Source organism: Trachemys scripta, chromosome 14 (assembly GCF_013100865.1).
Source record: "Trachemys scripta elegans isolate TJP31775 chromosome 14, CAS_Tse_1.0, whole genome shotgun sequence".
Classification (NCBI taxonomy): Eukaryota; Metazoa; Chordata; order Testudines; family Emydidae; genus Trachemys; species Trachemys scripta.
Window position 1 is genome coordinate 2,012,883 of NC_048311.1, and position 12,186 is coordinate 2,025,068.

General features: G+C 45.8%; 1 protein-coding gene across 1 annotated transcript; it reads right to left on the minus strand.

Annotated features, from left to right (window-relative positions):
* Nucleotides 1–10,325: 10,325 nt before the first annotated feature.
* On the minus strand, nucleotides 10,326–11,288 carry LOC117887527 (olfactory receptor 6N1-like). Its single transcript, XM_034790181.1, has one exon. It carries the CDS (start codon nucleotides 11,286–11,288, stop codon nucleotides 10,326–10,328), a length of 963 nt encoding a protein of 320 aa, XP_034646072.1.
* Between the last annotated feature and the right edge of the window lie 898 nt (nucleotides 11,289–12,186).

Below are 12,186 nucleotides of genomic sequence, written 5' to 3' on the forward strand. Positions count from 1 at the left end.
GTATCTGCCTTTTCTCAATGGGTCAGTTGTATAGCTCATGGTCCTTAATGGGTCATCAAGCAGGCCAGGCTGATGCAAATTGTGTGGGGTGTCACCCAGAAGCATAGCACAAGTTTGAAATACAGACAGTACAGAGCCAATACTTATAACTTTAAATACAAACATGATACATGCAAACAGGCATCATAATCATAACCAGCAAATCATAACCTCCTCTAAGGCTTGGTCTACACTAACCCCCCAAATCGAACTAAGGTACGCAACTTCAGCTATGTGAATAACGTAGCTGAAGTTCGAAGTACTTTAGTTCGATCTTACCTCGGTCCACACGCGGCAGGCAGGCTCCAACGTCGACTCCGCGGCTCCCCCGTCGACTCCGCGATACTCCTCTCGTCTAGCTGGAGTACCGCAGTCGACGGCGAGCACTTCCGGGTTCGACTTATCGCATCCAGACAAGACGCGATAAGTTGAACCCAGAAGTTCGATTGCCAGCCGCCAAACTAGCGGCTGGGTATAGACGTACCCATAGACACCTTACTTAATCTCCCTTATACAAGATTTGGTGTCACTACAGAATCTTGGTTGCAACAATGGTCTATATAGTCATAGTTTGTGTCAATAATGTCACAACATATATCCTAGTATATTCAGCATTTCAATGTCCTATAGGAAAAGGAACAATTTTAATCCCCTCACAAAAGATCAGTTTATGTTGTAAATTATGAAGTGGAGTAAATTCTCCTCTAGTTGCTGCAGTACTGATGGTGACGTGGTCAGGAACTGGTAATGCCTTTTCTGTTTCCTGATGTTGACTATGTAGCAATAATAAAATACAGCTCTTTGGATAGTGGATCTTAGGAACTCACTAAATAATATCTGCTACTATCCACAGTTCTTTACATAGTGTAGAGTTCCTTTTCTCTTCAATGCTCTTTCCTCACCACTTATGCATCATTATACAGCTTCACCTCCCTTTCCACTTCCCTCTGTTGGTCATTTGGAAACATAATTTCTTCTTTCTTGCCCTTCCACTTTGGCTGCTGTCCACTGGCCATTGGGCTGCACCTCCCCCATTCCTGTGCCCTCTAGTGCCCCTACACAGCATAACTATATCTTTCCTCATTTCTTACCCATTGCTAGGTGTCAAGGCTCCTTCCCCACTATGAATTTTAGGGTACAGATGTCGGGGCCTGCATGAAAACTTCTAAGCTTAACTACCAGCTTAGATCTGGTCCACTGCCACCACTCCCAATGTGCTAATTCTCTTCCCTGGGTAGCCTTGAGAGACTCTTCACCAATTCCCTGGTGAATACAGATCCAAACCCCTTGGATCTTAAAACAAGGAGAAATTAACCATCCCCTTTCCTCTCTCCCACCAACTCCTGGTGGATCAAGATTCAACCCCCTTGGATCTAAAAAAATAGGGAAAATCAATCAGGTTCTTAAAAAGAAGGCTTTTAATTAAAGAAAAAGGTAAAAATCATCTCTGTAAAATCAGGATGGAAAATAACATTACAGGGTAATCAAACATAAAGAGACCAGAGGACCCCCCTCTAGCCTTAGGTTCAAAGTTACAGCAAACAGAGGTCAACACCCTAGTAAAAGGTACATTTACAAGTTGAGAAAACAAAGATAAAACTACCACGCCTTGCCTGGCTGTTTACTTAGAAGTTTGAAATATGAGAGACTTGTTCAGAAAGATTTTGAGAGCCTGGATTGATGTCTGGTCCCTCTTAGTCCCAAGAGTGAACTCTCCCCAAAACAAAGAGCAGAAACAAAAGCCTTCCCCCAACCAAGATTTGAAAGTATCTTGTCCCCTTATTGGTCTTTTGGGTCAGGTGTTCACCATGTTACCTGAGCTTCTTAACCCTTTACAGGTAAAAGGATTTTGGAGTCTCTGGCCCAGAGGGATTTTATAGTATTGTACACAGGAGGGATGTTACCCCTCCCTTTATAGTTATGACACCCCCCCCCCCAAATTGCAGATAGTGTTGGACAGCCGGTTGCACACTGGCTGTGATTTCTTCCTGGAGCTCTAGGAGAAAACGGAGTTAATAAGACACATGCACCTTCATACATACAACTGATTATAGAAAAAGTAACAATATGTCCCACATTCCAAGAACAATTTTTAACCAGTTGATTCTGGGAAACTTTCCCAGGAGAGTGCATCAGCCACTTTGTTAGAAGCTCCTGAAATGTGTTGTATTTTAAAATCCAAATTTTGGAGAGCTAAACTCCACTGAAAAAGTTTTTTGTTATTCCCCTTTACGGTATGAAGCCACTGTAGCGCAACATGTTCTGTTTGTAGTTGGAAACGCCGTCCCCAAACGTATGGGTGTAGCTTTTCCAGCGTGTACACAATGGCGTAGCATTCTTTTTCGCTGATTGACCAGTGGCTTTCCCTCTCAGACAGTTTCTTGCTGAGAAACACGACAGGATGGAATTCTTGATCCGGTCCTTCCTGCATTAAAACTGCTCCCACACCCCGCTCGGATGCATCGGTGGTTACTAGGAACGGTTTGTCAAAGTCTGGGGCCCTTATCACAGGGTCAGACATGAGTATCGCCTTAAGCTGGTTAAAGGTCTTTTGACACTGATCAGTCCACTGAACTGCATTTGTCTGTTTCTTTTTGGTTAGGTCTGTTAGTGGGGCGGCGATTTGGCTGCAGTGTGGTACAAATCTCCTATAATATCCAGCCAAACCTAAGAAGGATTGGACCTGTTTCTTTGACTTTGGAACCGGCCACTTTTGGATAGCATCCACTTTGGCCTGTAGGGCATTTATAGTTCCTTGACCCACCTGGTGCCCCAGGTAAGTCACTCTGTTTTGGCCTATTTGACACTTTTTAGCCTTAATAGTTAGTCCTGCCTGTTGGATGTGCTTGAAGACTTTTTCCAGGTGCTCCAGGTGTTCTGCCCATGACTCAGAAAAAATGGCCACATCATCGAGGTAGGCAACGGCAGATTCTCCCAATCCCGCTAGGAGACCATCTACAAGTCTTTGGAAGGTGGTGGGTGCATTTCACAGCCCGAAAGGGAGTACATTGAATTTATACACCCCTGCCTGGGTGACGAAGGCTGACCTTTCCTTGGCGGGTTCATCTAGTGGTACTTGCCAGTACCCCTTGGTTAAGTCTAAGGTAGAGATGAATTGGGCATGTCCCAATTTATCCAATAGCTCATCTGTATGTGGCATTGGATAGTTGTCAGGACGAGTTACAGCATTTAGCTTATGGTAGTCCATGCAAAAGCGTATTTCCCCATCTGGTTTGGGAACTAGAACCACTGGAGATGCCCATGCACTCTTAGAGGGGCGGATTATACCCATCTGTAGTATGTCCTGTATCTCCCTTTTTATAGCAGTTTGAGCTTGAGGTGACTCCCGGTAGGGTGGGGTTCTAATTGGGTGAGCATTACCTGTGTCAATGGAGTGGTATGCCCGTTCGGTCCACCCTGGGGTGGCTGAGAACATTGGCACAAAGCTAGTGCACAGCTCCTTGATCTGCTGCTGCTGCAGACGTCCAAGGGTGGCGGAGAGGTTCACCTCTTCCACGCCACCATTACTTTTTCCTTCGTCATAGACACCTTCAGGCCACTCCGTGTCATCTGTTTCCTGGGCTGTAAATTGGGAAACTTTTAATTCTCTGGAATAAAAGGGCTTAAGAGAATTAACATGGTATACCTTAGGCTTTATATTGGAGGTGGGGGATGCTATGAAATAGTTAACAGCTCCTAGGCGCTCCTGGACCGTGAATGGTCCTTCCCACGACACTTCCATTTTATGGGCCTGGAGCGCCTTTAAGACCATGACTTGATCTCCTACTTTGAAGGACTGTTCTCTGGAATGTTTATCATACCAGGCCATTTGCTCTTTCTGAGCATCCTTTAGGTTTATTTTAGCAAGGGCTAAAGAGTGTCAGAGGGTGCTTTGTAGGTTGCTTACAAAGTCTAGAATGTTAGTTCCTGAAAAAGGCATAAACCCCTCCCATTGCTGCTTCACCAACTGTAATGGGCCCTTAAACTCAGGGCCATACACATGTTCAAATGGTGAAAACCCTAAACTGGGATGTGGTACAGCCCTGTAGGCAAAAAGCAACTGCTGCAACACTAGGTACCAATCATTGGAGTGTTCATTTACGAATTTACTTACCATGGCCCCCAAAGTTCCATTAAACCTCTCCACCAGGCCATTGGTTTCATGGTGGTAAGGGGTGGCAACCAAGTGATTCATCCCATGAGCTTCCCACAGGTTTTTCATGGTCCGTGACAGGAAATTAGTTCCCGAATCTGTAAGGACATCGGAGGGCCACCCTACCCTGGCAAAAATGTCTGCTAATGCCCGGCACACACTTTTAGCCCTGCTGTTGCTTAAGGGTACTGCTTCCGGCCATTGGGTAGCAAAATCCATGAAATTCAATATGTACTCCTTTCCTTTGGGTGTCTTCTTTGGGAAAGGACCCAGAATATCCACAGCTACTCGCTGAAATGGGACCTCAATTATGGGTAGTGGCTGGAGAGGGGCTTTGATCTGGTCTTGGGGCTTTCCCACTCATTGGCACAACTCACAAGACTGGACATAATTAGCAATGTCCTTGCCCATTCCCTCCCAGTGGAAGGACTTCCCCAACCAGACTTTGGTTCTGTTCACCCCAGAATGGCCACTGGGATGATCATGGGCTAAGCTCAAGAGCTTTACCGGATATTTAGTCAGAACTACCAACTGTCTTTGAGGATGCCAGTCTTCCTGGTGCCCACCAGGAAGAGTCTCCTTGTATAAAAATCCTTGTTCTACAACAAACCGGGATCATTAGAAGAGCTGAGAGGCGGTGGGGTGCTCCGTGCCACCGCCCAAGCTTTCTGAAGGCTGTCATTTGCTTCCTGCTTGGCCTGGAACTGTTCCCTTGATGTTAGAGACATCAGTTCCTCCTTGGACTGTGGACTGGGGCTTGGTCCCTCTGGAAGCGATGCAGGTGCTGGGGCTGCTTCCGTCGACTGTGAAGCGCTGTCCGCTGGTGCACTATGTTGTATTTCAGACTCTGGCTGCGCCTCTTGGGTAGGGTTATCTGCTGCTTCTGTCAGTTCATGCTCGCTGGTGCCCTCTGGCGTTGGTGTTTTAGATGGGTTTGCAAATGCTGTACTCAGTGCTGGCAATGCTTTAGGCGCTTGTTGTTTTGCCAGTTCCGGTTCTGGGACTGGCTTTGGCTGGGTCTCTGGGATTGGATCCACTACGGCCATTGCAGTCGTTGGCAGGGGATCCGGTTCCACCACCTTTGTCTGGGTCTCCGGTAACACAGACGGGGACCGGGTGGACGGCTCAGGAACAGGGATGGGGGTGAAAGCTTGTTTAGCCTGGCTGCGGGTGACTATTCCCACCCTCTTGGCTAGCTTCACACGGTTGGCCAAGTCTTCCCCCAGCAGCATGGGGATGGGATAATTGTCATAGACTGCAAAAGTCCACATTCCTGACCAGCCCTTGTACTGGACATGCAACTTGGCTGTAGGCAAAGTTACAAAGTGTGACATGAAGGGTTGAATTGTCACCGGAGCCTCCGGGTTGATGAGTTTGGGGTCCACTAGGGATTGGTGGATAGTTGACACTGGTGCCCCAGTGTCCCTCCACACGATTACCTTCTTTCCGCCTACTCTCAAGGTTTCCCTTCGCGCTGAGGGTATGAGAGAGGCATCTGGGCCTGGGGATCTTTGGTGTGATTGTGGTGTAATGAACTGTAATCGGTTGGGGTTCTTGGGGCAGTGGGTCTTTATATGTTCCAGTTCATTATATTTAAAACATCGCCCTGCTAAGGTATCACCGGGGCGATGTTGGTTGGTGGAAACTGGTGTGGTGGCGTGAGAAGGCGTCTGGGGTTTCCCTTGGGAGGTAGGTGGGGCCTTGGGTTGTCCCCGGTGGTAAGGTTTTGTTTCGGGTTGCCCCTTCTGATATTCGCTCCAACTGCTACTAGTTTTTTTCTTTTCTGCCACCTTCACCCATTTGGCTCCAATCTCCCCCGCCTCGGTTACAGTTTTGGGCTTCACATCTAGGATGTACCTTTCTGTTTCCTCAGTAACAACCTCTAAAAACTGCTCCATTTGCATTAGGAAGGGCAACTCTTCTGTAGATTTAACATTTGCTCCTGATATCCAGGCCTCCCAATTTTTCCCAATGTGGTAGGCATGTCGGATAACTGACACGTCTGGTTTCCACCTTAGGGCTCTGAATCGCCAACGGGCATGCTCGTGTTAGCCCCATTCGGATTCTGGCCTTGTTTTTAAAAAGTTCATAACTGTTCATGTGTTCCTTAGGCATTTCAGCCGCCACCTCTGCTAAGGGTCCACTGAGCTGCAGCCTCAGCTCTACCATGTACTGGTCTGTAGTGATGCTGTATCCAAGGCAGGCCCTTTCAAAATTTTCTAAGAAGGCCTCAGTATCATCGCCTGACTTGTAGGTTGGAAATTTTCTGGGATGGGAAGCGGTACCTGGAGAGGGGTTGCTAGGGTTGCCTGGTATATCCGGCCTAGCCCTTGCTAATTCCAGTTCATGCTTCCTCTCTCTCTCCCTCTCCTCCATAGCTCTCTTGTGGGCAGCCTCCTCTGCCTTAATTTCTAATTGTTTTAGTTTCATCCGTCTCTTATGTTCGTTTTCTTTTTCTGTTGCTTCCAGTCTAGCCAGTTCTAGTTTGTTAGCTGCTTCACTAGTAGTCATTTCCCTGCTTTCTTGTGCTGGGCCACACCCCTCTGCAGTTCACTGAAACTGGGATGCACTCAGCTCAGGGCTGCCTTAGGTAACAGAGACTTTCTAACTAGCTATCCCAGAGAGATAGAAAGAAAAAAAAAACAATTCAACTTGTAAATTCCTTTTGCCAGCTGTTTGCTCACTGCTTGAACCCTTGTTAAAAAAACTTAACACCTCTGCATTCAGGCAAGGAGAGATAAGAAATGCATCTACCTTCAGCTCTGCTTTCCAAGCAGCTAGAAAGGAGAAAAAAAAAATCTTACTTGCTTTTGGTTTAAAATAATCCCACTGCTCTGCCACCATGTCAAGGCTGCTTCCCCACTCTGAACTTTAGGGTACAAATGTGGGGGCCTGCATGAAAACTTCTAAGCTTAATTACCAGCTTAGATCTGTCCACTGCCACTACTCCCAATGTGCTAATTCCCTTCCCTGGGTAACCTTGAGAGACTCTTCACCAATTCCCTGGTGAATACAGATCCAAACCCCTTGGATCTTAAAACAAGGAGAAATTAACCATCCCCCGTCCAACTCCTGGTGGATCAAGATCCAACCCCCTTGGATCTAAAAAATAGGGAAAATCAATCAGGTTCTTAAAAAGAAGGCTTTTAATTAAAGAAAAGGGTAAAAAATCATCTCTGTAAAATCAGGATGGAAAATAACATTACAGGGTAATCAAACTTAAGGAGCCCAGAGGACCCCCCTCTAGCCTTAGGTTCAAAGTTACAGCAAACAGAGGTAAACACCCTAGTAAAAGGTACATTTACAAGTTGAGAAAAGAAAGATAAAACTACCACACCTTGCCTGGCTGTACCTACAATTTTGAAATATGAGAGACTTGTTCAGAAAGAATTTGAGAGCCTGGATTGATGTCTGGTCCTTCTTAGTCCCAAGAGCAAACTCTCCCCAAAACAAGGAGCAGAAACAAAAGCCTTCCCCTGACCAAGATTTGAAAGTATCTTGTTCCCTTATTGGTCCTTTGGGCCAGGTGTCCGCCAGGTTACCTGAGCTTCTTAACCCTTTACAGGTAAAAGGGTTTTGGAGTCTCTGGCCAGGAGGGATTTTATAGTATTGTACACAGGAGTGCTGTTAACCTTGGTGTTTGCTGTTAAAAATTATAACCATTGGGAACCAAATCACACAATAGTATGATTGGAACATTAGAGGCTACAAATACACGTACAACATTAGCAGGTCTCAACAATTTATCAGGGGTTTGCCATTAATCCAGGGCATTTAGGTGTGTGTGGATTCTCTTTCCAATGGAAATGCATAGATAGAAACTACAGTGAAAGCAGCCCAGTGGTTGGGAGTTAGGAACCCAAATCCTTTTGAAATGGGAGATGGACGCTTAACTCTGTTAGCTCACTTAGAAAATCCTTTCTGCAGTGCTGAAGTCCTACAGTTCTCACTGGTGCCCAGCTCCCCTGCCTCTGGGCGAGTCCTGACATGCTCACAGTGGCTGAGCCAGCACTGCTGTGTTGGCACCACAGGAGTTCTGCTCGTTGCTAGGCGGTAGCCACTTCCTCTCACCATAGGTTATGTCATGCCCTGACGAGAGCCCCTGCATGCAGCAGAGCTGTCCAAGACATCTGGGGCTGGCAGGACACTGTGTCCTGAGAACGAGCCCTCTCGGGATGTGAACTTGTTGCAGTGATTTTTGGGGACACTCATTGTAACAGGTCCCCACCCTTTGAACTGCTCTGTGCAGTTGGTGACAGCAGAGCAGCTGGTGCCTTGCAGGGCCACATGAAGAGTTCCTCTTCAGTGACCATTTGACAGATCCGATCCCAGAAATGCCTTCAGTTCTACGGGTCCACTGGCAAACGCCCAGCTGGGTCTGGACAGTCCCAGTGTCCCTGGCTGGTGAGTCTACCTCTTTGTTTGCCCATGTTCCCAGCCTCCAAGGGCCCTGTGAGCCTGGTGCTGGTGCTTTGCTGGAGCAGGTCCTAGCCAGGTTTAGCTCAGATAAGAGCTATAAAGCTATTCCTGGTGAAGTCTCCAGAGGTCACTGCTTGGGCCTGGCTGTTTACATCCAGCCTGTGTGAGTGTAATGAAGGTGGTTGGTTTGCAGGGGGGTATGGTGGGAATGGAATTAGCCACAATTTCAGAGGTAGCAGATTTCCCAGGCTTACATCCCCACATAGGCTGCAGCAGAAGTTAGTATTTTTATTGACCAAAAATTTATTTTGATAAAAAAATGGCTTTTTTAGAGATATAAAAAAATGGTTAAAATTGTCTCCACTCTTCCTGGTGCCCAGTTGAAAAATCCATGATGGAAACATGGCTATGGCCATCTCCCACCCTGGTCCTTCCACTTAGATGGACAACACTGAGTGCTGAGACTTTCAATGGGAGTTTTCACATTAATTTTATTGGGGCGCTGTGACAGGACCCCCGGGGTACAACCTTGAGCTGTGGGACTGCTGTACCTCCTTACCTCTCCAGCCTAGGTTGTTTCTCATGATGCTTTAACAGGAGAAGCAGCAATCTCCTCTCCCTCTCCCCCCAGTTGCTGTTATCTCTCAGTCACAAGCATACACAGACACACTTGAATGCTCTTCAAGCTACTCATGAACTATACGGAGGCAGACATCAGCAAATACCCCCAGCCTTGCACCCCAAGAAATATATGATCTTAAACTGCTTAAGACCTTCTCTTCAACAATGCAAGCTCATTAATTAGTTCACCACTTCATCAAAAGATAGTGGACATGCACCATCCTTTATAATCTGACCAGATTCCCCAAGCATTTTAGACAAACTCACTGGTTAAGATTAAACATTAAAATAAGTTTATTAACTACAGAAAGATAGATTTTAAGTGATCATATGTGTTAGGTAAATATCTCTGATTTTTATGTCTAAGAAAAAAAAATACAAACATTCTAAATCCTGAACTTTATCAGCCTCCGTAATATCTGAATCAAACAGTTTTTCACACCCCACTGGATGTTGCAGCCAGGTTACAGTTCTTAACACACAGGCTGAATTCCCTTCTCACCCTGGGACCAACCTCCCCAGTTCAAAGTCTTTGTCTTCCCAGTGTTCCTATTGCCTCCAGAGTAGGTGGGGGAGGAGAGAGGTTGTCTCATGATGCCCCTGTCCCTTATTTTATACTCTCAAGTCATATCCCTGGAAAAATACTCGGCCAGACATGTCCTGGTGGGCCTTGATGAGTCACAGAGTTGAGCAATTCCCATTGTGTTGTGCTTCCGCAACTGCCTGTTACAAAATTGTAGAGTTCTTCTTTATAATTCCCCCCGCTGGTGATGGTTGTTTAACGCTCGCCTGGGTATGGGTTACCTCCTATGTTGTCACTGGAGAACTAACAGTAGGCGACTCCCAGACTCCTTATATATTTGAATAACAAACATACAGCAAAACTAATAATGACATATACAATGATGATATACATATTTTGACAGAAGAATGAGTTTCAGCAGATCATGATACCTTATAAGGAATGCTTTGTATGAAATATCACAACCAAATACAAAAGATGAATATGGGAGTTACAGGGGACTACTTCGAGGTACAGTGCAACACAGGCTTATTGCTTCAATCACACAAAATCTCAGGCTATTTTATTTTCTCAGAGTCTCTGCATGTTTTTGTGAAAGCCACATTTACTGACTGCTTTGCTCAAGGCTTCCTTGACCTCTCTGTTTCTCAGGCTGTAGATGAGGGGGTTTACCAGGGGAGTTAGGACCGTGAAGCAAAGAGAGAGCACTTTCTTCAGCTCTCTGAGTGTATCACGTTTCGGTAGCATGTAGAAAATCATTATGGTTCCATAGAAAATTGTCACCACAGTGAGATGAGAGGAGCAGGTGGAAAAGGCCTTTTGTCTCCCGGTCGTGGAAGGGATTCTCAGGATGCTGGCAAGGATAAACACGTAGGACATCAGGGTTAGTAGGAATGGAGGCAGGGTGAATACACAGGCTAGTATGAAATCCACCAATATGCTCAGGTGTGTGTCACTGCAGGAGAGTTCCATCAGTGGGATGGGGTCACAATAGAAATGGTCAATTTCATTCGGGCCACAAAATGTTAACTGTGATAGGAATAATATAAGGACTGTACTGGCCAAACAACCATTTAACCATGACCCAGCAGACAACTGGAGGCAAAATCTGTTATTCATAAGAGTTGAATAGTGCAGGGGTTTACATATCGCTAAATACCGATCATAAGACATTGCTGCTAGGAGATAGCATTCTGTAGCTACCAGAGAACCAAAGAAATACAGTTGTGAGAAGCAGCCCCTGAATGAGATGGTTTTGTCCCCAGTCAGGAGACTGGCCAGCATCCTGGGCAGGAGTGTGGAGGTGTAGCAGGTCTCCAGGCAGGACAAATTCCCCAGGAAGAAGTACATGGGGTTGTGAAGGTGCTGATCAGCCATAACTAGTGCAATGATGAGCATGTTCCCGGCCACGGTTGCCATGTAGATCACTAGGAACATCAGGAAGAGAAGAATTTGCAGGTCAGGGAGTTCTCCGAATGCCAGGAGGATAAATTCTGTGACAACCGTTTGGTTTCTCCAGTTTCTGTCTGCCATGGCTTGAGTCTAGGAACAATAAAGAAAACTGTGCAATTGAATTGGAAGAACAAAGAGCTGAAAGGTAATCTAGTGTCATTAATTAATTCCATAAATATTCAGAAACTCCCTGCCCTCTCCTGGTCACTAGCTGAGGACATGTCACAAAACATGGATCTCAAGCTCCATCTCTGTGAAATGGTGCTATGAACGCCGACTGGAGATGCTGTGGGAAGGTGTGGCTAAAACTCCTAATATTCATCTGAGGAGCTCTGTGTAGCTCAAAAGCTTCTCTGCTCCACCAAGAGGATTTAGTGCAATATAAGATATTACAACACCACCTTGTCCATCTAATATTCACAAAACACATTCATGCCCCTGTTTGGTGGTCAGGAAGGAAGATGGTGCTCACCTGTAACCACAGCACAGCTCAAGCTTGAAGCGATAAGTTTTATTTCTCAGGACTTGGCCACCAGGACGTAGGTTCGTTAGCTGAGGTTCTTGTCTCTCCTCTTTCTGCAGAAAGTGGATTTTCTCACTGAAGAGACCTGCAGTTACCTGAAGGAATGAGCAGGTACATTTGATCTACCTTTGGAAAATGAGCTTTCCCTTCGATTTACAAAGCGTAAATGCTGCCTCATATTTTTATTCAGTCGTCACGCTTTTTAATATGGTCCCACTTCAGCGGTACTCCCACTTGGTTCATTTTGTGTCTCCAAAGCTTTGTAGCTAACAATGCCCAATGGGACTTGTACAGCTTGACTTCTATAATTGCAACTTTTTTTTTAAGTCTAATGAACCTATGTGTCAAATATTTGAGATCATGAACAAACACCAGCTTAAATTTTTGGAAAATGCCTATCCAAGCTGATGGCCTGTTATAAGGGCAGCTATTTTCAGAAATGCCCACTAGATGGCA